The sequence below is a fragment of the Bos indicus x Bos taurus genome, chromosome 1 (assembly GCF_003369695.1).
Source record: "Bos indicus x Bos taurus breed Angus x Brahman F1 hybrid chromosome 1, Bos_hybrid_MaternalHap_v2.0, whole genome shotgun sequence".
Taxonomy (NCBI): Eukaryota; Metazoa; Chordata; class Mammalia; order Artiodactyla; family Bovidae; genus Bos; species Bos indicus x Bos taurus.
In genome coordinates this window covers 69914721-69940064 of record NC_040076.1, presented here as the reverse complement: position 1 = coordinate 69940064, position 25344 = coordinate 69914721, and the positions used below count along the sequence as shown (strand labels likewise).

Here is a 25344-nt window from a genome sequence, read left to right as displayed (position 1 = left end):
ACAGAAGGAACCTACCTCAACATAGTAAAGGCCACAAATAATAAGCCTACAGCAAACATTATCCTCAATGGTGAAAAACTAAAAGCATTCTCCCTAAGATCAGGAACAATACAAAGCTGTACACTTTCACCACTATTATTCAACATAGTTCTGGAAATGCAAGCAATCAGAGAAGAAAAAGAAAAAAAAGAATCCAGATTGGAAAAGAAGAAGTAAAGCTCTTACTGTTTGCAGATGATATGATACTGTACATAGAAAACCCTAAAGATAGTATCAGAAAATTACTAGAGCTAATCAGTGAATTTGGAAAAGTTGCAGGATACAAAATCAATACACAGAAATCATTTGCAATTCTATATAGAAAGAGAAATTAAGGAATCAATCCCATTCACCATTGCAACAAAAAGAAGTAAATATCTAGGAATAAACCTACCTAAGGAGACAAAAGAACTGTACACAGAATATTATGACACAAATGAAAGAAATCAAAGATGACATAAACAGATGGAGAGATATTCCATGTTCCTGGGTAGGGAGAATCAATATTGTAAAAATGACTATATTGCCAAACGCAATCTACAGATTCAATACTATCCCTATCAAATTATCAATGGCATTTTTCACGTAATTAGAACAAAAAATTTCACAATTCATGTGGGAACACAGAAGAACCCGAATAGCCAAAGCAGTCTTGAGAAAGAAGAATGGAGGTGGAGGAATCAACCTTCCTGACTTCAGATACAAAGCTACAGACATCAAGACAGTATGGTACTGGCACAAAAACAGAAATATAGACCAATGCAACAAGATAGAAAGCCCAGAAATAAACCCATGCACCTATGGGTACCTTATTTTTGACAAAAGAGGCAAGAATATACCATGGGGCAAAGACAGCCTCTTCAATAAATGGTGCTGGGAAAACTGGCCAGCTACATGTAAAAGAATGAAATTAGAACACTTCCTAACAACATACACAAAGATAAACTCAAAATGGATTAAGGACCTAAATGTAAGACCAGAAACTATAAAACTCTTGCTACTGCTACTGCTGCTAAGTCACTTCAGTAGCGTACGACTCTGTGCGACCCCAAAGATGGCAGCCTACCAGGCTCCCCTGTCCCTGGGATTCTCTAGGCAAGAACACTGGAGTGGGTTGCCATTTCCTTCTCCAATGCATGAAAGTGAAAAGTGAAAGTGAAGTCGCTCAGTCATACCCGACTCTTAGCGACCCCATGGACTGCAGCCTACCAGGCTCCTCCGTCCATGGGATTTTCCAGGCAAGAGTATTGGAGTGGGTTGCCACTGCCTTCTCCCTAAAACTCTTAGAGGAAAACATAGGCAGAACACTTGATGACATAAACCAAAGCAAGATCCTCTATGACCCATCTCCTAGAGTAATGGAAATAAAAACAAAAGTAAACAAATGGGACCCGATTAAACTTAAAAGTTTTTGCACAGCAAAGGAAGCTATAAGCAAGGTGAAAAGACAACCCTCAGAATGGGAGAAAATAATAGCAAATGAAACAACTGACAAAGGATTAACTTCCAAAATACACAAGCAGCTCATACAACTCAATACCAGAAAAACAAACCACCCAATCAAAAAGTGGGAAAAAGACCTAAACAGACATTTCTCCAAAGAAGATATACAGATGGCTAACAAACACATGAAAAGATACTCAACATCATTCTTTATTCAGTTCAGTCATTCAGTCATGTCTGACTCTTTGCGACCCCATGAATCGCAGCATGCCAGGCCTCACTGTCCATCACCAACTCCTGGAGTTCACCCAAACTCATGTGCATCAAGTCGGTGATGCTATCCAGCCATCTCATCCTCTGTCATCCCCTTCTCCTCCTGCCCCCAATCCCTCCCAGCATCAGGGTCTTTTCCAATGAGTCAACTCTTTGCATGAGGTGGCCAAAGTATTGGAGTTTCAGCCTCAGCATCAGTCCTTCCAATGAATACCCAGGACTGGTCTCCTTAGGATGGACTGGTTGGATCTCCTTGCAGTCCAAGGGACTCGCAAGAATCTTCTCCAGCATTCATTATTAGAGAAATACAAACCAAAGCTACAATAAGATATCACCTCATACCAGTCAGAATGGCCTTCATCAAAAAGTCTACAAACAATAAATGCTGGAGAGCGTGTGGGAATGTAAATTAATACAGCCACTATGGAAGATGGCATGGAGATTCCTTAAATAACTACAAATAAAACCACCATATGACCCAGCAATCCTACTCCTAGGCATATACCCTGAGGAAACCAAAATTGAAAGAGACACATGTATCCCATTGTTCATTGCAGCACTATTTACAATTGCTAGAACATGAAAGCAACCTAGATGTCCATTGACAGATGAATGGATAAAGAAGTTGTGGTACATGTACACAATGGAATTTACTCAGCCATAAGAAGGAACACATTTGAGTCAGTTCTAATGAGGTGGATGAACCTAGAACTCATATGCAGAGTGAAGTGAACCAGAAAGAGAAAGATAAATACCATTTTCTAATGCATATATACAGAATCTAGAAAAATGGTACTGAAGAATTTATTTACAGGGCAACAATGGAGAAACAGACATAGAGAATAGACTTAGGGACATGGGGAGAGGGGAGGAGAGGGTGAGATGTATGGAAAGAGTAATACGGAAACTTACATAACCATATGTAAAATAGACAGCTGGGAATTTGCTGTATGGCTCAGGAAACTCAAACAGGGGCTCTGTATCAACCTAGAGGGGTGGGATGGGGAGGGAGATGGGAGGGAGTTTCAAAAGGGAGGGGATATGTGTATACGTATGGCTGATTCATGTTGAGGTTTGACAGAAAACAGCAATTATCCTTCAATAAAAAAATAACCTAATTTTTAAAAAAGATTGTGATTTTAGTAAACTGGAAGAGGATTTTCTGGCTTATCAGTGTTGTATCTAAAATTGCTGCTGCTGAGAACAAGCTAAGAAGAGGATGAACAGGAAGAGGAAAAAGAAGAATCTTTTCTATTCTGAGCACCTCTTAAAATATAAGGACATAATCCCTGTCATCACTCCTGTTTTACAGATGAGGAAAACGCACATAGAGAGTTGAGGTGACTTGCTGCAGAGGATCTGAGAATGTGCCCCACAGACCTCCAAGTACAGGCAATGTGAGCAAATAAGGGTCCAAGCTCTCGACTCTGAATCCCTCCACTGTGTGTGCTCTGGGGCCACCCTTCCCACAGACTGCTCCCAGCCAAGTTTTGAGGGTGGCAGGGATAAGGCCATCCCTTCCTAGGAGACTCTGGACTTTTCTGATGTTTGACTTTGGCTCACGGACTCCCTGCTGACCTTGCCAAATCATCCTTAGATTGCAGGGTGGTCTCATCCACCCAACCTTCCCTCTCCTTCACTTAGGGTGAGTCTAGCATTGAGTCCAAAGCCTCCCTCCCCATTTTCTCTCACTTAAGGGTTTCCCTGATAAAAATCTTTACATTAATAATCTCATCTTGGCATCTATCTCTAAGAAGATACAGACTCACACACTTGTCATAGTCACACAAGTGGTAAATGGCAGAGCAGAATTCAAACTCAGTATTGTCTGAATGAGAATTTAACTATTTTATGTTGTCCTTAGAAACAGAATTCTGCTTATCTCCAGCAATCTCTTTATTTAGGTTTAAAATAAAATAACAGAACAATACAATAAAAAAAATAATACCTATCTTAGCTTGAGCTGCTATAATAAAAATATCATAGATTGGAAGGCTTATAAACAGAGAAATTCATTGCTCACAGTTCTGGAGGCTATTAAGTCCAAGATCCGGGTGCCATCCAATTCAGTGTCTGGTGAGAACCTGTCACCTGGTTCACAATTGCCAATTTTCATTTGTATCTACATGACAGAAGAGGAAGGCAGCTCTCCTGGGTCTTGTTTATAAGGGCACTAATCCCATTGATGAGGGCTCCATCCTTAAGACCTACTCACTGACCAAAGACATCCAATCTCCTAAAACCATCACTCTGGAGGTTAGGATTCCAAAAATTGAGGTTAGAGGAGCACAAACATTCAGTCTATAGCAACAACAATAACAACAACAAAAAAACCTTATCATTAAGTAGCATCTAGAGAAATCCTGCTAACTAGAATCTTGAGATTGTCATTGCCAAAACAAACCATAGATTATGCACTACCCATCTGTGTAGTACATACATTGTACTATACATATTATAGATACAGATAACCGAAGCCCAGAAACTGAGCTATTGTTCCAGCAGAACTCTGAATAGAACCCAACTTTCTGACTTCTAGTTATCTCCCCTTAAAAGCAAAAACTTGATTTACTTTAGAAATCTAAGACTTCCAGTAAGAGTTTTATAACACTTTATTTTTTATCTTTTTTTTAAGGCAACAAAGCAAATAAACCTAAACTTACTCTCACCTGGCAATGGTATCATAGAAATGCATTTTGCTTTCCCTCTCTTTGCCCAAAGCTTTCAGGAGATTGGTGAAAGTGCCTTCTTCTTGCAACTCCTCCAAAGTTTCTGTAATTACATCACTCAAAAATTGCCTGCAAGGAGAAACAAAAAAGATGAATCAGTAAGATATATTTCCCCACATTCACAAAGGGCTACAGAAATCACACAAGTTAAGACCCAGAAGGACCATCATAACTAAATTTGAATTATTCTTGGAAGGCAGAAATAGTTTAGTATTAGAAAATCTACTAATGGAAATCATCACATTAATGAGGACAAAAGGAGAAAAAAGCCAAATGATCATCACATCATTTAAAAACAAACAACTCTTAGCAAAAAAGAGAAACTCCTTAACCAGAAAAAGTTTACATACTGAGGACTAACGGACCTGGAATGTACAGCATGATGTTGTGTATACAACATTTAAGAACATGTAAAACTATGAACGTGAAAGTCAAAGTTAGTCACTCAGTCATGTCCGACTCTTTGTGACCCCACAGACTGTAGCCCAGCAGGTTCCTCTGGCCATGGGATTCTCCAGGCAAGAATACTGGAGTGGGCTGCCATTTCCTTCTCCAGGGGATCTTCCTGACCCAGGGATCAAACCCAGGTCTCTCGCATTGCAGGCAGACTCTTTACTATCTGAGCCATCTATATGTATCGTTTAAATAAAATACTTACATACCTAATAAAAGTATCACAACATATACAAGAGAACAATAAACAACAAATTCAGAAGAAATATTTGGGGGAAGGGTGAGGGGACTAGAATCAGAGTTACAATCGTCAGTTGTACCTGACATATTTTATTTGGAAAAAAAAACTCTTAAAGCTATCATGTAAAATGTTAAGATTTGGTGGTTATATACATAAGGATTATTTATATAATCCTTTTAATAAAATATAAATAATAAAATATAATAATAATCCATTTAATAAAATATAAAAATATAATATATATTTTATATAAAATATAAATATTTTTATATTTTATATAAAATATAAAAATAATCCTTTTAATAAAATATAATAATTTTATTCTTCACATTTTTGTGCATTCTTGAAATATTTCATAATTTTGAAAAAGTTAAATCATTTAAAAATTTTTGTATAAAGAGCTAATACAACATATTTTAGAGATGAGTGAATCCAGACTCAGGAAGATTACATGCCTTCCTTGCCCAAGTTCACAGAACTAGCTTGAAAAAGAGAGAACTATTTAATTCAGACTCTTGACTCCTAGTCCATTGACTATTCTCTCCTAGGTAGAGAATTTTAATTACTGTTATTTAATGTTTTGATATAGAATCAGCAAGAAGTATTCTTACCGTTTTACATAATTATTACCAATAGTTCACACAAAAAAATTCAATAACTATATTGAGAAAATAAATACGATGAAGTCATGTCAGTTGAAAAACTATGATCCCACACACTGAGAATGAAAGGACATTAACTAGCAGCTTATAAACAGGACACCATCTTTAAGGGATGCAAATGTGAAACCAGATTATTTCTAGCAAGAGATGATACCCTCTGGGGAGGGTCTAAAGCAGGGGTCAGCAAGTTTTTCTGTAATTGGACAAACAGTAAATGTTTTTGGTTTTGCAGGACATAAACTACCTGTTGAAACCACTCGACTCTGCTGTTATCCCATGAAAGCAGTCATAGACAATATATAAAATGGGCAATGCTGTATTCCAGTAAAATTTGTTTTCAAAAACAGACTACAGGCTGGATTTGGCTAGTAGCCCTGGGTAATTGCTATAAACCCTTATTTACCAAAAATTACTATCATAAAGTTATACTTTCTTTTAAACTTAACAGGATTCTTTGTCAGCAAGCCAGTTGACAATGAAAAACTGAGTAATAAGAATGGAAATTGAGACTGCTTAAGAAATCCTCAGGATTAAGAGAGTTTAAAATTTGACTACTTTGATAGTATCTATCTCTTACTAAAGAATAATGCATCACAAGAGCCACCAATCTCTGCCAAGCACTTGGCTGATACCTCCCTCCAAAGTTATCATTATTCTCATTTTTAAAAACTGTAAACAAAGGCTCAATAACTTCCCCAACCATATAGCCACCACATTAACACTTTTACTTGTACCACACTTCCCCTAGAAAGCCCTTGGCTAATTCTATTATCTGCAGTCACTTGGATATAATGACCAATCCATTAAGAGAAGAGAGCAGTCAGCCACCCCTGTACTCACTCCTCATCCATCTAGAAATACATTATCACATTTCCAAACGTGCTGTCCTTCCTTACCTATCAATCTGAATTTTCTTCAGTGTCTCTGTATTCATTATGGTCTGCCTTGTGGGTTTTTTGAAGATAAGATCTTGCACTTTGTTAAACTGGCCTCCTTGTCTGATTTCCGGCAACTTGGGTTCTTCTTTATGTACCAATGGACTGGATATTTTTGAGGGGTTTGATGCCAGTGGAACTTTTTCTGAGCTTCTTCCTTCTAAATGCATTTCTTTGTTATCCTTCTAAAAACAATAAATGATGTTTCATGTTAAAGACAGATTTTTAAAACAAAAAGAAATAATGCTATATGAGGGCCTCTTCCTCCATTTTAAGCCTCTTGTAATATCAGTACCAGAAAATTATCCTCTTCTTCAGCTACATCAAACTGCATGCTCTGCTGTTTTGTGTCTTCCTGCCTTTAGACAACATTCCCACTCTCTGTCATTCCCCAAACTGGTAAACTTTAAGACTATGACCAAAGACACAGTTCTCTGCGAAACATCTCTATTAGCAGACATTTACCATTTATAATTATTTGTATAAATATCTCCATTAAATTATAAATTCCATGAGGAGAGGGACAGTGTCTTACAGATCTTGGTGCACCTCAAATTCTTTTTGGAACAAGATAATATTAAATAAATGTGGCCATCTTTATAATCCCATTGTTTAGAACAATGTCCAGGATACAGCAAAGACTCAAATGTTCGCTGAACACATGAATCTGAAATACAGTCAATCCCTTGGTAACTGTGGAGGACTGGTCTGATCCACCACCACACCCCTGACCCAGCCCTCAAGGAGACCAGACTCCACAGATCCTGAAGTCCCTTATGTAAAATGGCATAGTATTTGTATATAACCTGTTTACATCCTCTCATATACTTTAAATAATCTCTAGATGACCTATAATACTAAAACAATGTAAATACTATGTATATAGCTGCCAGCAAACAGCAAATTCAAGTTATGCTTTTGGGAACTTATTGGAATTTTTTTCTGAATATTTTTGATCCATGGTTGCTTGAATCTGCAGATGTGGAACCCACAGATATGGAGGGTCCACTGTATAAAGAATTAAAAGAGAATCATACCAAAGAGTAGGAGCCAATAGTGTATTAGTGGTGCGGTATAGATTTCGAAGTTCATGTGGGGAAAAGCCAAAAAAAATTATTTTTCAGACCCAAACTTGAATAGTAAGAGGTAAGCATTACCATCTTTCAACTGGGACAGGATACATCTTTAAGTTGATGATTCCTATTTAATCTGTGGCTAAAACCTTGAGCCAATGGGAAACCATATAACATAGCAATTATGCAGTACATATGGGACTCTGAAACCAGACTTCCTTGTTTAAATCCTGGCCCTGTTACTAAACCACATTGACTTTAGACAACTATTTAATATCTCTATGCCTCCATTTTCCTATTGATAAAATAGGGATAATAATAGTACTTGCCATCTTGCAGTTATTGAGGAAAGAAAAAAAGGAAGGAAGGAGAAAAAGAAAGAAAAAGGGCATTTAGAACACTACACAGAACCATGTAAGTTCAACATTTGATATGATTACTTAAATTCTTCAGCTGGTCCTATGCACAGAAGAGTTTTATTTGCATAAAAGCCTAGGTCTTCCTTAGCTAAACTTCAATTAGATTAGTTTTTTAAAAAAACTATCAATAAAGATTAATAAACACACACTCAACAGCATTTTTCCTTTATCAACAGCAAGCAAAGATTCAGATCTGAGGAAAACACACATATGCAAGTACAAAAAAAAATGCTACATTAAATAAGAATTAAATTTTAAAATACTCCTTTCAATTAAAATTGATATGACTGACTACAAAGAGAACAGAAACCATAGAATTCCAACAATTAAATTGAAAATTCAGTTCAGTCAGTTCAGTCACTCAGTTGTGTCCGACTCTTTGCGACTCCATGAATCACAGCACGCCAGGCCTCCCTGTCCATCACCAACTCCCGGAGTTCACTCAAACTCACGTCCATCGAGTCAGTAATGCCATCCAGCCATCTCATCCTCTGTCGTCCCCTTCTCCTCCTGCCCCCAATCCCTCCCAGCATCAGAGTCTTTTCCAATGAGTCAATTCTTCGCATGAGGTGGCCAAAGTACTGGAGTTTCAGCTTTAGCATCATTCCTTCCAAAGAAATCCCAGGGCTGATCTTTAGGATGGACTGGTTAGATCGCCTTGCAGTCCAAGGGACTCTCAAGAGTCTTCTCCAACACCACGGTTCAAAAGCATCAATTCTTCGGTGCTCAGCTTTCTTCACAGTCCAACTCTCACATCCATACATGACCACTGGAAAAACCATAGCCTTGACTAGACGGACCTTGGTTGGCAAAGTAATGTCTCTGCTTTTCAATATGCTGTCTAGGTTGGTCATAACTCTCCTTCCAAGGAGTAAGCATCTTTTAATTTCATGGCTGCAATCACCATCTGTAGTGATTTTGGAGCCCAAAAAAATAAAGTCTGACACTGTTTCCACTGTTTCCCCATCGATTTCCCATGAAGTGATGGGACCAGATGCTCTATGCATAAATAAAGCTTTAAGTGTGTGGATGGTTATTACTCTAGATTTTCTAGTCTAGGGAGGGAATGGGAAACCTAAGACCTGGAAAGTTTGCTCTTTCTGATCGCCCTAACCATCGTTCCTCTACCTTTGTGCTCGGGCATCTGGAAAAGGAAGCAAATGTGTCAAATGGCCTGATGAACAGATTACTAGAAATAAATATGAGTTTTTAGAAGAGAACTTAAAGGAACTAGCTAAATATTCTGGCCCATTCACCTCCTTGTACAGGAGGGTGTTAGATCCTAAGGGAAAAAATAAGAACAGTATTCCCTGCAAGGGAGCTCTTTCCAAAGTTCAGATCAATTACTCCCACTTCTGGTAGAACTTAGTACATTAGTATGTTTTTCATAATTCCATTTCATGATTCTTTAGTTATAAAAATGGTTGTGGAAGAGGGATAAATGCTAACTAAACTTTCATCCCAGTGTTGTTACTGTAAAGCTCAACAACGTGAAGCTTTTAAAGAAAGAAAACATCCACATTAGTACTAAGGTTTTTAAATATTTATCTTATGCAGGGCAATGGTACTGTAAAAATTTGTGAGTTAGAACAACTATAATACTATAAAATGAAAAATTATTTTAAGAGTCACAGTTTTAAAAGTTATATAACTAACATATTCTGAAAGGGGCTTTTAAGTTCTATTAATCAGAATAAGAGTACAAACCTTTACTATTTATATTTCTATAAAATCATAAGCAGGGCTTCTCTCTGTCATGTCAGAAAATTTTGTGGGTGAAGATCATAAACCAGAATAAAACTGGAGAAATTTTGTTCTTTTATGTACTGGAATAGTGACCACTACTGAATGTTGTTTATAAATTCGTATTTTTCTTTCTCTCTTGAGTTTCTATGATGGAAAAGTACCCTTTTTAAAGCCTAACAGTAAATATCATTGAGAAAACTTTATCTTGTTAACTGAAGATATTTAGTGAGGTTAATGTCTCTTCTGTACTATCTGTTAACAAACAATTTAAGAATTAGACTAATTTTAAGTGTACTGAAAGGTTTAGTTCTTGGATTTCCAGATGTCTTTGCTTTTCATAAATTAATAAGGAAACTAATTTGTTGCAAAATTCCTATAATACCCATAATGTTTTAAAATCACCCTAAAACTCATAGAATGTTAGTATTAGAAGGGCTCATTTAGTTAAAACTCCACCACAATTCATTCATAAATGAGAAAACTAAGACTGAGAAAGTGAAATGAATTGCTTATTGCACAATTCAACCATAATGATCCTGTAACTTCAAATCCACTTTTAAAACTCTAATAAAAGTTTTGTGAATCCAGTTTATAAATATAGCAGTAGTAATAATAATAATAATAATAATTATAAAATTGTAAGGGGCAATTAAAGGGAAATTTAATTTTCTAGTCACAGTAAATATGGACTTCTTTTCTATTAGACATAAAAATTAATTTACCCTCCCATTTTTATAGCAAGTTGCATTTATCACAGAATCAGATATATTCTGTACAAATTATATAATTTTGTTAAACTTAATAAATATGTACTTAAAATAAAATGTAATAAAATTTGTACTTAAAAATTGTTTCTGGTTTAAGGGCTTAAGAATTTATGAAAGATTTTGCTCACTACCAAGTTGAGTTTTTTGTAACTCAGTGGTGCTTTGAGGGAGGAATCCATAACATCATTGAAAATATAATGGCTGATGCAATAATGCGGCTGGATATTCAGAAAAGCAGATTGCAACATATTTAGCAATGACAAAGTCATTTTAGATGAAAGCAGTGTTGACAGGGTCCAGTTGAATTTCCTCCCCCTGGTGTTCAGTTAGCTTTTGTGCTGTTGTGCTTAATCGCTCAGTCCAACTCTGCAACCCCATGGACTGTAGCCCACCAGGCTCCTCTGTCCATGGGGATTCTCTAGGCAAGAATACTGGAGTGGGTTGCCAGCTGACAAATACCAATACAAGACAAATAACACAATTATTTATCTCCTCAGTATATATATTGTATTTATACTGACTTATCTATGGACTTTTTAGAATAACACCAATATATCAGGAGAAAAGGATATTTTGTGAGATGTACTGTGAGCTATGTCTATTTCACTCCATTAACTGAGAGTACATATCTCAGATAATTACTGTTGCCCTTTACCTGACTAGAAGGTGCTATTCCCCAAGCTGAATTGAATGGCGTAGGTACTGCAAATGATGGAGAGATAAAGAGAAAGCAAAAATTAAGTAATGGTGAATGTATATACCATGCTGATGCTTTGTCTTTTTTCATACTGAACTGGCATGATATAGTTTAGAATGGAGAGCTGGTCTGTGGTGTCCTCCAGAACTGCAGAGATCCTCAGCACGTCTAGAATGGATAGCGGCTTCATGATTTCTGGGCTGGTTTCTATGACTGCTTCTTTGGCTGTTTCTTCCTTTTCTTCTACAGAAGTATTAGGTGGTTCTCCTGTCACTGACACCGTCACTTCAGAAGGCCAAGCTTCTGGAGGAAGATTTGAGGCTTCCAGACCTCTAAAGAAAGAAGGAAGGAAAAAAATAAGTCAGCCATCAAATGTTTAAAATGACTTAAATCCAAAAACACAGGCAGCATGTAGATGGGTTCCTGTAAAGTCCATTTTGCCATATACTCAAGAGAATGAACGGAAGTACTTTGCAGATGATTCTGCTTAATAACCCCCAGTAACATTCTGACTTCCCAAAGAAAAGCAACTTATTGTTCATAAAAGATGTGAAGCCCCTGCTATTTGACTATGCTTAACCAGTTTGAACTTGAGCCAAATAAACTTTTTTTCTAGCAACATTTTCAGGTGCTAACCAAAACTGTCTCATGGTTATGTTAACTGAAAGCTGAGCCTCTCTGTACACCGGGTGCCAAATCAAATCCTGGAGACAGAGTTTGGGGTGGAGAAAAGGATAGCTAGCTTTATTGCTTTGCCAGGCAAAAAGGAACCTAAAACCATGTTCTGTCTCAAAAAACCAAGAGTCCCAACCCTAGAGAATTTGATGAGGGTCAAAGGTGGGGTCTCTAACAAGATTAGAGTGTGGGCAGAATTTGCACTTTCTTAATCTCATTTTAGGCGGTGGGTCTTCTAATCTTGATGAGCTTCTCTGTTCCCTTTCATCTTGCCTCTGGTGATTTTTGGCTGCTTCTCCCTTGATTGGGCTTCCCTGATAGCTTAGTTGGTAAAGAATCCACCCGCAATGCGGGAGACCTGGGTTCCATCCCTGGTTTAGGAAGGTCCCCTGGAGAAGGGAAAGGCTACCCACTCCAGTATTCTGGCCTGGAGAATTCCATGGACTGTATAGTCCAGGGGGTTGCAAAGAGTCGGACACGACTGGGCTACTTTTCATTTTCACTTTCCCTTGATTAGCTTCCCAGGTGGCTCCCATGGTAAAGAACCCACCTGCCAATGCAGGAGACATAAGAGGTGCTGGTTCGATCTCTGGGTAGGGAAGATCCCCTGGAAAAGGAAATGGCACCCCACTCCAGTATTCTTGCCTGGAGAATCCCCATGGACAGAGGAGCCTGGAGAGCTACAGTCCATGGGGTCGCAAAGAATGGGACATGACTGAAGCAACTTAGCACATATACCCTTGATTAGCAACTGTTGAAATCTGCCCTTTGGAACTCAAGGAAAGTTATAATGCTGGAGTCTTGCCTACAAGAAATGGGAGACAGAAAGGCCTCCATGCCTGGGAGCCCTACAGGGCCCTGCTCCGTTTCAATTAGCAAAAAGTGGAATGGAGTAGCCACTCTCAAGGTGGCCCATATGAGTCTCACCTTCTTGTACTCATGCCCTTCTGTGGTCTTCCCCACACTGAATAGGACTAACCTATACAAGCAAAAGGATATTGTGGCTTCCAAGACCAGGTGATTTTGAGACATTAAAGTTTCTCTATCATTTTCTCAAATCTCTTACTCTGTGGGAATCCAGATGCCTTGTCATGAGGATACTTCAGAAGCCCTATGAAAAGTCTCATGAGAGTGAGGAACTAAGGCCTCTTGACAAAAGACAGCATCAACTTGCCAACTCTGTAAACGAGCATCTTGGAGTGGATACCCTAGCCCCAGTCAAGTCTTCAGATGATTGCAGCCCTGACCAACTTCAGCTTATAAGAAACCCCAAAACAGAACCATCCCACTAAGCTGCTCCTCAATTCTTGACCCATATAACCAAGCTACTCCCAAATTCCTGACCTTCAGAAACTATGTGAAATAATAAAACATTTATATTTTTAAGTCACTAAGTTTTGGAGTAATTTGTTACACAGCTAGGGTAAATAATACACAGAAATTTAATATAAGTCATTTCATAAATATATATAATAAACTGGAATTTGGAACATACTCTTCCATTCTTCTTGAGTTAGTTTTAATTTTCTTGGTACATTATAATCTCACGGAAATGCAATCACCTAAAGTGGGAAAAAACATTGAGATTAGTTTAAGGGAGTGTTGAATGACATTTATCTCTATACCCTCCCACTAAGAGAAAAAGAAGTACAAGAGCTGTGGCTTATCCCCTTTAGCTTTGCAGAGCAGTATCAGATGGAAGAATCATTGCCATCAAATGGCACAGGTCTATTTAGTGTCCAGCTTAACTACTGGCAGATAAATGCAATCTTCATGTTTCTTAAGGCAAATTAATGCCAGTGTAGGGCTTCCCTGGTGGCTCAGCAATAAAGAATCTGACTGCAATGCAGGAGATATGTGTTTGATCTCCGGGTCAGAAAGATCCCCTACAGAAAGAAATGGCAACACATTCCAGAATTCTTGCCTGAGATATCCCATGGACAGAGGAGCCTGGTAGGCTACAGTTCACATGGACATGACTTAGCAACTCAACCACCACCACCAATGTCCAATATGTCTTTTGTATGTTTTTAAATTATATTCTGAGTATTAACTGGTAATCTCCATATACAACAGATTTACTTTTCTGTTATTCTGATTACTAAAATATTTGATGGTTCCATTCCCCTATCTGCTAGATTAACAGAATTTATTGCATCCAGAAAAACAATTGCCATTATACCTAGAAAAACTATTTATCCTGAAAATAAGTTTAATACTGCTATCAATATGTTATCCTTCCTCAGTAAAGGGAAGTCCTTTCTGGTTAAATAAGCTTTACAATGAGAACAGACTACGGAGAATTTTGCCATATACAGAGCAGACAGTGAATAGTCAGTTTCCAATATGATCTCGTCTACAATAAAGTGATCCTTAGGAGGGTAGTACAAGTATGTCCCATGCAACAAACATTTTATATGCAAAACTGAAAGAATATTATAGATGTTCAAGCTGGTTTTAGAAAAGGCAGAGGAACCAGAGATCCAACATCTGCTGGATCATCGAAAAGGCAAGAGAGTTCCAGAAAAACATCTATTTCTGCTTTATTGACTATGCCAGAGCCTTTGACTGTGTGGATCACAATAAACTGTGGAAAATTATGAAAGAGATGGGCATACCAGACCACCTGACCTGCCCCTTGAGAAACCTGTATGCAGGTCAGGAAGCAAGTTAGAACTGGACATGGAACAACAGACTGGTTCCAAATAGGAAAAGGAGTACGTCAAGGCTGTATATTGTCACCCTGCTTATTTAACTTATATGCAGAGTACATCATGAGAAACGCTGGGCTGGAGGAAGCACAAGCTGGAATCAAGATTGCTGGGAGAAATATCAATAACCTCAGGTATGCAGATGACACCACCCTTACAGCAGAAAGTGAAGAGGAACTAAAAAGCCTCTTGATGAAAGTGAAAGAGGAGAGTGAAAAAGTTAGCTTAAAGCTCAACATTCAGAAAACTAAGATCATGGCACCCGGTCCCATCACTTCATGGCAAATATATAGGGAAGCAGTGGAAACAGTGGCTGACTTTATTTTTTCAGGCTCCAAAATCACTGCAGATAGTGACTGCAGCCATGAAATTAAAAGACGTTTACTCCTTGGAAGGAAAGTTATGACCAACCTAGACAGCATATTAAAAAGCCGAGACATTACTTTGTCAACAAAGGTCCATCTAGTCAAGGCTATGGTTTTTCCAGTGGTCATGTATGGATGGAGAAGGCAATGGCAACCCACTCCAGTACTCTCGCCTGGAAAATCCCATGTACAGAGGAGCCTGGTAGGCTGCAGTCCATGGGGTCGCTAAGAGCCGGGCATGACTGAGCAACTTCACTTTCACTTTTCACTTTCATGCATTGGAGAAGGAAATGGCAACCCATGCCCGTATTCTTGCCTGGAGAATCCCATGGACAGAGGAGCCTAGTGGGCTGCCATCTATGAGGTCGAATAGAGTCGGACACGACTGAAGCGACTTAGCAGCAGTAGCAGCATGTATGGATGTGATAGTTGGACTGTGAAGAAAGCTGAGCACAGAAGAATTGATGCTTTTGAACTGTGGTGTTGGAGAAGACTCTTGAGAGTCCCTTGGACTGCAAGGAGATCCAACCAGTCCATCCTAAAGGAGATCAGTCCTGGGTGCTCATTGGAAGGACTGATGTTGAACTTGAAACTCCAATACTTTGGCCACCTGATTTGAAGAACTGACACATTTGAAAAGACCCTGATGCTGGGAAAGACTGAGGGCAGGAGAAGGGGACAACAGAGGATGAGATGGTCGGATGGCATCACCGACTCAATGGACATGAGTTTGGGTGGACTCCGGGAGTTGGTGAAGGACAGGGAGGACTGGCGTGCTGCAATTCATGGGGTTGCAAAGAGTCGGACAAGGCTGAACGACTGAACTGAACTGAAAGAATCTTTACATAAATTGGAAAAAAAAAAGATATTCCAAACTCGCTAAATTTTCCAGTACAAAGGCAGTCTTAGAAGCAAGTTAATATGCTATTAAGATTTTGTTCTTTTGCTGCGTTGTTCTTTATTTTTCCATTTTTCAGGCCTGGGGCATCAGTAAGTATGCCTCACATAAGTAATAAAGGCCTATGCTTAGTGCTTTCAAGTTCTGGCTGCTCATTCCTCAACACTAGAAACTCAGGAGTCATTTCTGCTTCCTCCTTCATCAGCATTTCCCCAATTCAAATCATCACCAGGTCCTGTGGATTTTACTTTCAATTTCTATTTCACCCAATACCCTGCTGAATCTAGCTGTTGTTTCTTGCTTGAACTACTCTAACAGCTTCCAAATTAAGTGATCTTTTTGAAATAAAGGGCTCATCTTATAAAATTGAAAATTTCATTGTATTTCTTAGAACCTCTCAATGGTTTCCCGTTAACTTGAGGAAAAAAATAAAATTCTTAACTTGGACCATAGGGCCTGCTCCTCTGTTCCTCTCCAGATCCATCTAGCACTGCCCTTTTACTGCTCTCATGGTTCCAGCTTCAATGGGCTTCTTTCTTCTAAGGAATCATGCTCCCTTCTAACTCAGGGCTTTTGCATATGCTATTCTTTCAGCTTGAACCACTCTTCCCCTAACCTCTTCACCTTGTAAAGTCCTACTGGTCCATCAGGTACCAGCTTCAATCAGTGGCATTTTGCTATGTATTTATCTCTTAGCCCAACTGGAGCCAAGCTCCATGAACAATTTTTTTCTCACACCACCTTCTAATGTGCCATATATTTTACATTTTACTCGCTCGTTGTCTTGCTCTCCTACTAGGATGTAAGCTCCATGAGGGCACAGATTTCTGTTGTTCTGTTTACTGCAGCATCCTCCAAGCCAAGAACAAAATTTTGTACATGGTAGTCAGTCATTCAACAAACTGTTGGAAAAAATGAATGAATCCATAGGGCAACACAAATAAATGTGCAATAATTAGGAAAGGTAAATCTCTGGCATCCACTAAGCTATCCCATTCCAGTGCACAAATATTTACTGAAGACCAATTGCACTTGGGCTAGGTGATGGGCACTTGGAGTTTAGCAACTCCTGTCGTCGTTAAGTCGTGTCCAACTTTTTTGCAACCCCATGGACTCTAGACTGGCAGGCTCCACTGTCCATGGGATTTCCCAGGCAAGAATACTGGAGTGGGTTGTCATTTCCTTCTTCAGGGCATCTTCCCAACCCAGGGATGGAACCCGCGTCTCCTGCATTGGCAGGGGGATTTTTTTTTTTTTTTTTTACCGGTGAGCCACCAGGAAAGTCTTTTGGCAGCTGAGTTCTCCTTAAAAGGCAACAAGGCTTTGTCAGGGCTGTGTTCACCCTCAGAGTCAAAACGAAGAATGGCGGTAAGAACTTAAGTCATTTCTCGAAAGAGATAAAGGAGTAAAAGGAGGAAAGGATTAAACGGGTGGTAAGGCGGGAGGCGGGGGGGCGGGCGTTCCAGGTGGCTCAATGGGTAAAGAATCCGCTTGCAATGCAGGAGCCCAAGGAGACGCTGGTTTGATCCCTGGATTGGAGAGATCCCCTGAAGGAGGGAATGGCAACCCATTCCAGTATTCTTGCCTGGAGAGAGGAGGCAAGAGGAGGTTCTTCTTCCCATGGACAGAGGAGCCTGGCGCGCTACAGTCCATAGGGTCGCAAAGAGTCGGACACGACTGAACAAGGACGCAGAAAGGCAGAAGAGGGCTTCCCAGGTGGCGCTGGTAGTAACGAACACGCCGGCCAATCCAAGAGATGCGGGTAAGCTCCTTGGGTGGGGAAGATCCCTTGGAGGAGAGCCTGGCAACCCACTCCAGTACTCTTGCCTAGAGAATCCCACGGGCAGAGGAGCCTGGTGGAGGACGGTGCAGAGTCGCAAATAGACACGACTGAGTACACAAGCACGCAAAGGGGTAGGAAAGGTATAGAGAAGTAAGAGCTTTCTCCTCCTGCTTTCTTGCTCGCGGTCTTTCTCTTCCAGGCTAGGATCCGAGAGCTTCCGTTTGCCCTATTCCTAAGTGGTAAGTAAGAAGAAAAAATACCCCCTTGTTGGCGAATCAGTTCTAGGGTACTCGAAGCGTAGGTCGTCCTCCCCTCCGGCTTCACTTTGCCAACTACACCCCCGGATGCCGTCGGAACCAAGCTAAGGTGTTTCTATGGCAACGGACAGCTTCGGAGGACCTTTTCTTCTCTTTTAGCTGGCTACCACTTTGCCTCCCTGTGTTCCAAAATAATACATTTGCAGCTTACAAACATAAAAGGACTTAGGGAAAGAATTGTACAGATGATTTTGAACGTGGTTTATTTCAGTCAGAAGGCGATTTCTGAGGCTTAGTTTTTTGGCGGTCGCGGAAGTTACCTAAACGGGAGCGGGGCGGGGATGTGTTTACCCACAAGGCCACGCGGCGGGTCCTCGCTGGTCTCTTTCAGCCATCTTGGACCCTGTGAAGGTGTGTGGAGTTCCTGCAGCTGAGCTTTGGGGGCAAATAAGTGGGGTAGGCTCGGCTATATCTCTTGGACGAGGCACTGGTGTGACTCCGAGGCTCTATCAGCTAACGATTTCTGTGATTTCCAGCAACAGGGAGCACAGGATGGAGGAGATATGGGACTGATGGTGCTGGTCCCCTGGCCTCCGAGAATGGGTGCTCCGGTAACCCCAGTTGCTTCCGGGCCCTAGCGGAGTAAAATATAAAATAGATGCATTTTGTCTGGCAGCAGCGGCACCCTTAGGCAGGGTTCTTTGTCCACTTACTGCCACCTCAAACCTGTTTTTTGCATGTTTACTATGTCTTCCCTTAGCTTTTCTTTCCCGTTCAGTGTGTAAAAGGGTTCTCTGCGTTCTTCTCTGGCTTCTTGACCTTCGTTTTTTCGTAGTGATCGTAGGATAAATTTTCGTAAGACTTTATTTTGGTGTTTCTAGGAGTTATATCTTGTAGTGTAGAATCTTGCCACTTTAGTTTTTATCTTCATTTTGGCGTTTGCTTGCTCATCCAGCATTCTGAGTTTGGGGTGCTGTTCCACAGGAAGCTAGTAGGTGGGAAACGGGCATTGCAGGGTTTTAAACTGATTATTATTTTTGTTTTAAGGCCTGCTGGGAACGGGACTTCTAAAACGACAAATATGTCTGGAAGGTATGTGTTTTAAATATCATTGCTTTCTACTTAACAGTGTACTTGTTGTTTATTAGGCGTGATCATAAATGTAAGTTTAAGTCTGGTGGGGGAAAAAAAAATAGATGTTTGGTATAGGTAAATTTAGGTGGGGATCATCACAAGTCAAACCATACCTGTTGCTTGTTGAAGTTAAATGAGATCTTTTAACAGCTTAGAATTAACAATGTATTTTGTCTTAGGCTGTGGTCCAAGGCCATTTTTGCTGGCTATAAACGGGGTCTACGGAACCAAAGGGAACACACTGCTCTCCTGAAAATTGAAGGTGTATATGCTCGAGATGAAACTGAATTCTATTTAGGCAAGAGATGTGCTTATGTGTACAAAGCAAAGAAGTAAGTGTATAGTATTATACTCTGGACTTTTTACTTGATTTGTCTCATTTTAAGTTGGTAAAGTAATTGATACGGTTGTGGTTTTTACTTTGGGATTTTAAGCAACTTTAGGGTAGTGTTGGATGTAGATGTCTACTGCACTTAGAAAAATTACAGCTGTTAATTGTTTGAAAGGAGGAGTCAGCTTCTTATGATTTTAAGGTTTTGTAGAGCATTTTTCATGTACCTTAATTCATTTTGTTGATCTCTTGTATTTTTTATGGATGCTTAAAGATAGTCTCTCTCTAGAGTACTGGTTCTTAAACCCATTCCAACTCAGTTAAAACTTTTGGGATAGAGGCTGAGGGAGAGGTGGAAGAAATGGGTGGACTGTTGTTTTTTAACTGTTTTTAAAAAGATCTTTGGGGAATGCTTTCATCTCCTTCAGCCCCTTTTCCTGCTGCAACCAGAGAGATCCTTTGAGATTTTTAATTATAAGTCAGATCATTTATACTTCTGCTGAAACTCCAGCTGGTCCCCTCATATGGTTAAAAGCTGAAGTCATTAAGGAGCTTCTAAGACTTTATGCATTTAGGGCTCCCTGTGTTTTCTCTTAACCCAGCTAAGATTCATCTTGGTTATATATTTTTATTTTAATACAAGCTGTTCCCTTACCTTCCAGTCTTTTTTCCAGCATTAGCTTTTTAGTAATGCCTTCCCTGGCTGTTTACAATTACAAACAAGTTTCTCTCCCTATACTCAGATTTTTTGTCCCCTTTTTCATCTACCCCCTGCCTTCTCCACTATTACAGCTATTAGCATTTATTTCTCAAGTGAATTAAGTGGTTAACTGGGGTTGAGGGCCACTGATCTAGAAGTCATCTTGATTTTGCACCACACTATATTGGGTCTGTGGGTTCTCATGCCTTTTTTATTTTTAATCGTCTTAAAATCAGCAACACAGTAACTCCTGGTGGAAAACCTAACAAAACCAGAGTAATCTGGGGAAAGATAACTCGAGCTCATGGAAACAGTGGCATGGTTCGTGCCAAATTCCGAAGCAACCTTCCTGCTAAGGCCATTGGACACAGAATTCGTGTGGTAAGTACATTGTTAACAGCATGGAACCTTGTGGAATCAAACTAAGCTCAAGGGGTTCGGCTTGGACCACTAAGGACTATTGTGATAATAAAATGTCACTAATAGTTCAGGCTGTAAAATTAGCGGCTACTGTGAAAATATATTATGGAACATTTTCTTGGCATTATGTGAAAAGCGAAGGCAAAGGGTTCAAATGGATTGAATTTGATAACTGCTTAGGTAATTGCTAAAGCTGCCTGGAAGTGGTGGGGAATAGCATTTGACCTTTGAACAACACAGGGGTTAGGGGCTAGTAGGAAATCTACCTATAACTTTGCAGTTGCCATCTGCATCTGTGGATTCAGTCAACTGCAGATTGTGTAGTATGTATTTACTGAAAAAAATCTGTGTATAAGTGGACACGTGCAGTTCAAACTGGGATATTCAAGGGTCAGCTATTTAAACAGTTTTCTGGCATATGTATTAGGCTCTGAAGTAATTGCTAGAAAATGAAAATTCAGTATACCTTTTCCTGGCATAATTATTTTTTTTTGGACGTAATTCTTAATATCTCCCATCTCTTCATCATGACAGTCTTGAAATGGGTATTAAGGTTAACAGATGCTCACATCCCAAGGCTTCAGGCAAAGCCTTCAACTCCAGATTCTGTGGTTTTTCTAACAGGATGGCTCCTGTTTTCTTTAGTTAGGATGCATTTTTAATAGATATGGCTACATCTTTGGGGACACAGGGCACTACTGAACCCTGCTGAGCAGTTGAAATTTTTCATCAGAGCAGGTTTTTACTGTTAATGCATGTGAGTGAAGTCGCTTCGGTCCGAACGTGACCTCATGGACTGAAGCCCTCCAGAGTCCTCTGTCCATGGGATTTCTCAGACAAGGATACTGGAGTGGGTTGCTGTGCCCTTCTCCAGGGTATCTTTCTGACTTGTCTCCTGCACTGGCAGACGGATTCTTTACCACACCACCACCTGGGAAGCCCCCGTATTGTTAGAGGAGGCAAAATTAAATGGACTCTGTGTTCCCAGTACTGATGCTTAGTCAGTGAATATTCAGAAACTGAAGGCTATAAACATTAGTTCCCTTCCCATGAGGATATGAGTCATTGGGTGCCTCTCAGATAGGTAATGGGATGAGAGGTGTATTTATGTTGTGGTATTCAGTAACTCTTGTATATAACATGTACCTTGTGTTCTTTCCCCCCCCAGATGCTGTACCCTTCGAGAATTTAAACTACTTGAAAATAAATAAAAGTGTGGATTTGTCCTGTTGTGCTTTTGTTAAATGGCTTACAAAATTCTTTGTCCTGAATACAGTTGCTAAGTCCTAAAATGGTGGTGGTTATCAGGCATATACAGAATACACAGGAGCCTAGAGAATATAGGACTATAGGAGGGTTTTGATGAGGATGGATGTATCTTGTATCTTAATACAAGACCTTAAATGGTAGGGGGAAGATTACAAGTGATTTTTAGTTGGAAACAGTGGGAGTATCTTGGAAGGTTTCTAGTGATGGCGCACTGGAACCTAGCCTATGGAAACATTTTTTAATTTGGCAGCACTGTGTGGTTTATGGGTTTTTTCTGTTCCCCAACCAGTGATCAAACCTAGGCCCTTGGCATTAAGAACCTTGTTTTGATCTAAAGTACCTTGTAATAGCATGCACTTGTTTGATATAGATTGGTTGGGAAACCTGGGGACTAAAAATGGTAGATGGGAGAAATTTGTGGAATATATTGATGGTATTTGGTGTCTTATTTGAACAAACATGGGTGAGAAATATTTGGGATTTGTGACTGGACAAAGCATTCCAGTATTTATATAACACTTGGTTGGGAATAATATGTAACTTGAAAGTGTCTCCAAAATGCCGTAAGTCTTAGAAAAAAAATCTTAGTAGAGGGTGGTCAGGATTGCCTGGACAGTGTTGCTTTCTTTCTTTGGCTCCATGTTTTAATATAGTAAAGTGCAGGATTGAAATATTTTGGCACGATATAATGGGAATTTGACAAACTGAGCCCCTTTTGACTTAAAATTGTATGTGGGCTTAGTTCAGTTCAGTCGCTCAGTCGTGTCCGACTCTTTGTGACCCCATGAATCGCAGCACGCCAGGCCTCCCTGTCCATCACCAACTCCCAGAGTTCACTCAGACTCATGTCCGTCAAGTCGGTGATGCCATCCAGCCATCTCATCCTCTGTCGTCCCCTTCTCCTCCTGCCCCCAATTCCTCCCAGCATAACAGTCTTTTCCAATGAGTCAACTCTTCACATGAGGTGGCCAAAGTACTGGAGTTTCAGCTTTAGCATCAGTCCTTCCAAAGAAATCCCAGGGCTGATCTCCTTCAGAATGGACTGGTTGGATCTCCTTGCAGTCAAGGGACTCAAAAGTCCTCCCAACACCACAGTTCAAAAGCATCAATTCTTCGGCGCTCAGCCTTCCTCACAGTCCAACTCTCACATCCATACATGACCACAGGAAAAATCATAGACTTGACTAGACGGACCTTTGTTGGCAAAGTGGTGTCTCTGCTTTTGAATATGCTATCTAGGTGGGCTTATCTAAGAGCTCTTAAAAATGAGTAGAACATAGCAGTTCTACATTTCACTTAGTTTAATGGTGGCCCTGAAGCCAAAAGAGTCAGGGAAATTGGGTATGTGTGTGTACTGCCAGTCTTTGTTGTCTAGCAGCTGTCCAGCAGCAACTGTTGGGAGGCATGGCCATAAGGGAAACAATGTGGGTTGTAAGAAGCAGCAGTTTTGGAATCATTGAGCAACCATGCTGTCTTCACCCTTTAAAGGCCACCACATTTCAAATTTCTTAAGTAGGATCTTATGGAAATTGAACTTGGAAAGTTGGGTTAAGGCAAGAAGAGCAGATGAAATATCACTTGCCAAGCATCTCTTCCTACAATTTCAAAAGGGAAATGGCACAAAGATTTGATGTGTAAGCAGAAGGCATTTGAGGAACCAATTAACTGGGTTATGTAATGTGACTAAAACCTATTTGGAGTAATTGGAAAGTCTAGAAAACTACCAGATGCCAGGATATTAGTATTTAATTTTGTTTTTGGCTGTGTCACCCATAGCATATGAGATCTTAGTTCTCCAACAAGGGGTCGAACCCACGCCCCCCCTGCAGTGGAAATGAGTCTTTCTTAATATGGGATGCTTCACCTATTTGTGTGTCATTCTTGTGTGGGGACCATGCTAATCTTGGTAGTATCCCAATTTTAGTTTGTGTGCTTCCAAAGTGAGTGTGAAGCAGAGTCTTAACCACCGGACCACCAAGGATGTCCCAACAATATTCTCGTATTAGAGTGTCATTGAAGAGCTTGAGTGACAGGTGACAAAATTCATATTTTAGAAAGATCCCTGTGCAACCCAGCATAAACGAAGGGAAAACCAGGCAGGCTTTGCAGTCTTAACTAAGATATTTGCACACTGAAATAGACTAAACATTAACCAAATTTTAAAACCAATTGTGGAAAGGAGTCTTCAGAAGTAATGTTCTCAGCTTTGGTTGCTGAACAGGTAACTTTACACAAATTTGGGGGACCAGGAGATGGTTGGGAGGGGAGAGTTCATGAGTTCTAGAAAGCTGGAGAATGCCCACCTGTCAACATGTCTAGGAAGGCAGGTAGTTATTGGGGTCTGGATTAGGCGTACAGAAGAGGAAATCATCTCTGTTGTAGGAGTTCAGTGGATAGATCCAGGGATGATGGTAGAGTAATGAGGTGGTAGGCACTTGAAAAAGCAAGCTGAGTGTCTAGGATAACCAGAGTAAATGCAGTTGGAAGTAAGCCTTGCGCACAAATTCATGCACACTCAAACTGATGGAATGGTAGCACTTGTGAGAGCCTGTATTGGGCTTCATCTGCTCCCATAGAGAGGTTTGGTTTAGTGCAGACTCCTCAAAACAAAGTTACATTGAAGGAATTGCTTGTTTCACAGAAATGAACTAAAATGGCTAGCACCTTGTCCTTTAAACTGTTAAAACTGCCACTCCACAAGGGTGACACTGCTGTTATCTCTAGGAACTTGATAACTGGTACCATTCTTTCTTTATTCACAATCCAGAATTTGTGGTTTTGTGTAGAGAGCACATACTAAAAGTGATAAATTTGGTTTAAAATCCCAACTTCCTTTTGTTGTGGGATGATAGCCACATCTAATGCCACTATTCTTGTGTAGGATTCCCCACCCATTTTTTTTTTAGTACATAATCTTATCAAATGTATAAATTCTTGGGAATTTTTTTTAACCTACTACAGTTCCTAGTATAGTAATTTATAATATTCAATTCTTGAAGTGACTGTTAAAAGCTCAGTGCTTCCAGTTCCCAGTTTTTTGGTTTCTTTCGTGGGCCACAAGGAGACTAGTTTTTTATAGTTCCTCACAGCTTAGCTTTTAAGCTTTTAATAGCAAGGATCTACCAGGTTTCCTCCAGGGTTAAAAGTGTTAATTGCTCAGTTATGTCCAACTGTTTGCAACCCCATGGACTGTTACTCTCTGTCCATGCAGTTCTCCAGGCAAGCATACTGGAGTAGGTAAGCCATTCTCCAAGGGATCTTCCCTACTCAGGGATCAAACCCGGGTCTCCCGCATTGCATGCAAATTGTTTGCCATCTAAGCTA

The 25344-nt window shown here is 39.9% G+C and overlaps 2 protein-coding genes and 1 non-coding gene across 11 annotated transcripts in view; 1 reads left to right on the top strand and 2 right to left on the bottom strand.

The window, feature by feature from the left end:
- The window catches only part of IQCG (IQ motif containing G), a 53802-nt gene that overhangs the window by 27416 nt on the left and 1042 nt on the right, over positions 1 to 25344 (bottom strand). For 2 of the 6 annotated variants that reach the window (XM_027536673.1, XM_027536681.1), the window contains exons 2-5: positions 13648 to 13714; positions 11542 to 11809; positions 6737 to 6960; positions 4425 to 4553 (exon numbers count right to left, since the gene is read on the bottom strand). In XM_027536673.1, the coding sequence (XP_027392474.1) occupies positions 4425 to 4553; positions 6737 to 6960; positions 11542 to 11809; positions 13648 to 13655 (629 nt within the window). In that variant the 5' untranslated portion in view covers positions 13656 to 13714. Of the gene's footprint in view, positions 1 to 4424; positions 4554 to 6736; positions 6961 to 11541; positions 11810 to 13647; positions 13715 to 18169; positions 18283 to 25344 lie in introns of those variants that run through there. The other 4 variants (XM_027536688.1, XM_027536667.1, XM_027536696.1 and 1 more) reach the window with 4 other exon arrangements.
- RPL35A (ribosomal protein L35a) lies at positions 18511 to 21996 on the top strand. 4 transcript variants are annotated; one of them, XM_027536718.1, is made up of 5 exons: positions 18511 to 18577; positions 19214 to 19258; positions 19480 to 19632; positions 20568 to 20712; positions 21920 to 21996. In XM_027536718.1, exons 2-5 carry the CDS (start codon positions 19248 to 19250, stop codon positions 21941 to 21943), a joined length of 333 nt encoding a protein of 110 aa, XP_027392519.1. In that variant the 5' UTR covers positions 18511 to 18577; positions 19214 to 19247; the 3' UTR covers positions 21944 to 21996. The 4 variants fall into 4 exon arrangements, with proteins under 4 accessions (XP_027392519.1, XP_027392529.1, XP_027392550.1 ...); XM_027536728.1 differs by having other exon boundaries at positions 18553 to 18622; XM_027536749.1 differs by lacking the exon at positions 18511 to 18577 and adding an exon at positions 18580 to 18777.
- On the bottom strand, positions 23865 to 23973 carry LOC113899504. Its single transcript, XR_003512919.1, has one exon. It is a non-coding gene; the product is annotated as a U6 spliceosomal RNA (small nuclear RNA).

Coding starts and splice junctions, on each gene's coding strand:
- RPL35A (XM_027536718.1), top strand. Junction 19,633..20,567: donor TATGTGTACAAAGCAAAGAA/GTAAGTGTATAG, acceptor TCTTAAAATCAG/CAACACAGTAACTCCTGGTG. Junction 20,713..21,919: donor TTGGACACAGAATTCGTGTG/GTAAGTACATTG, acceptor TTCCCCCCCCAG/ATGCTGTACCCTTCGAGAAT.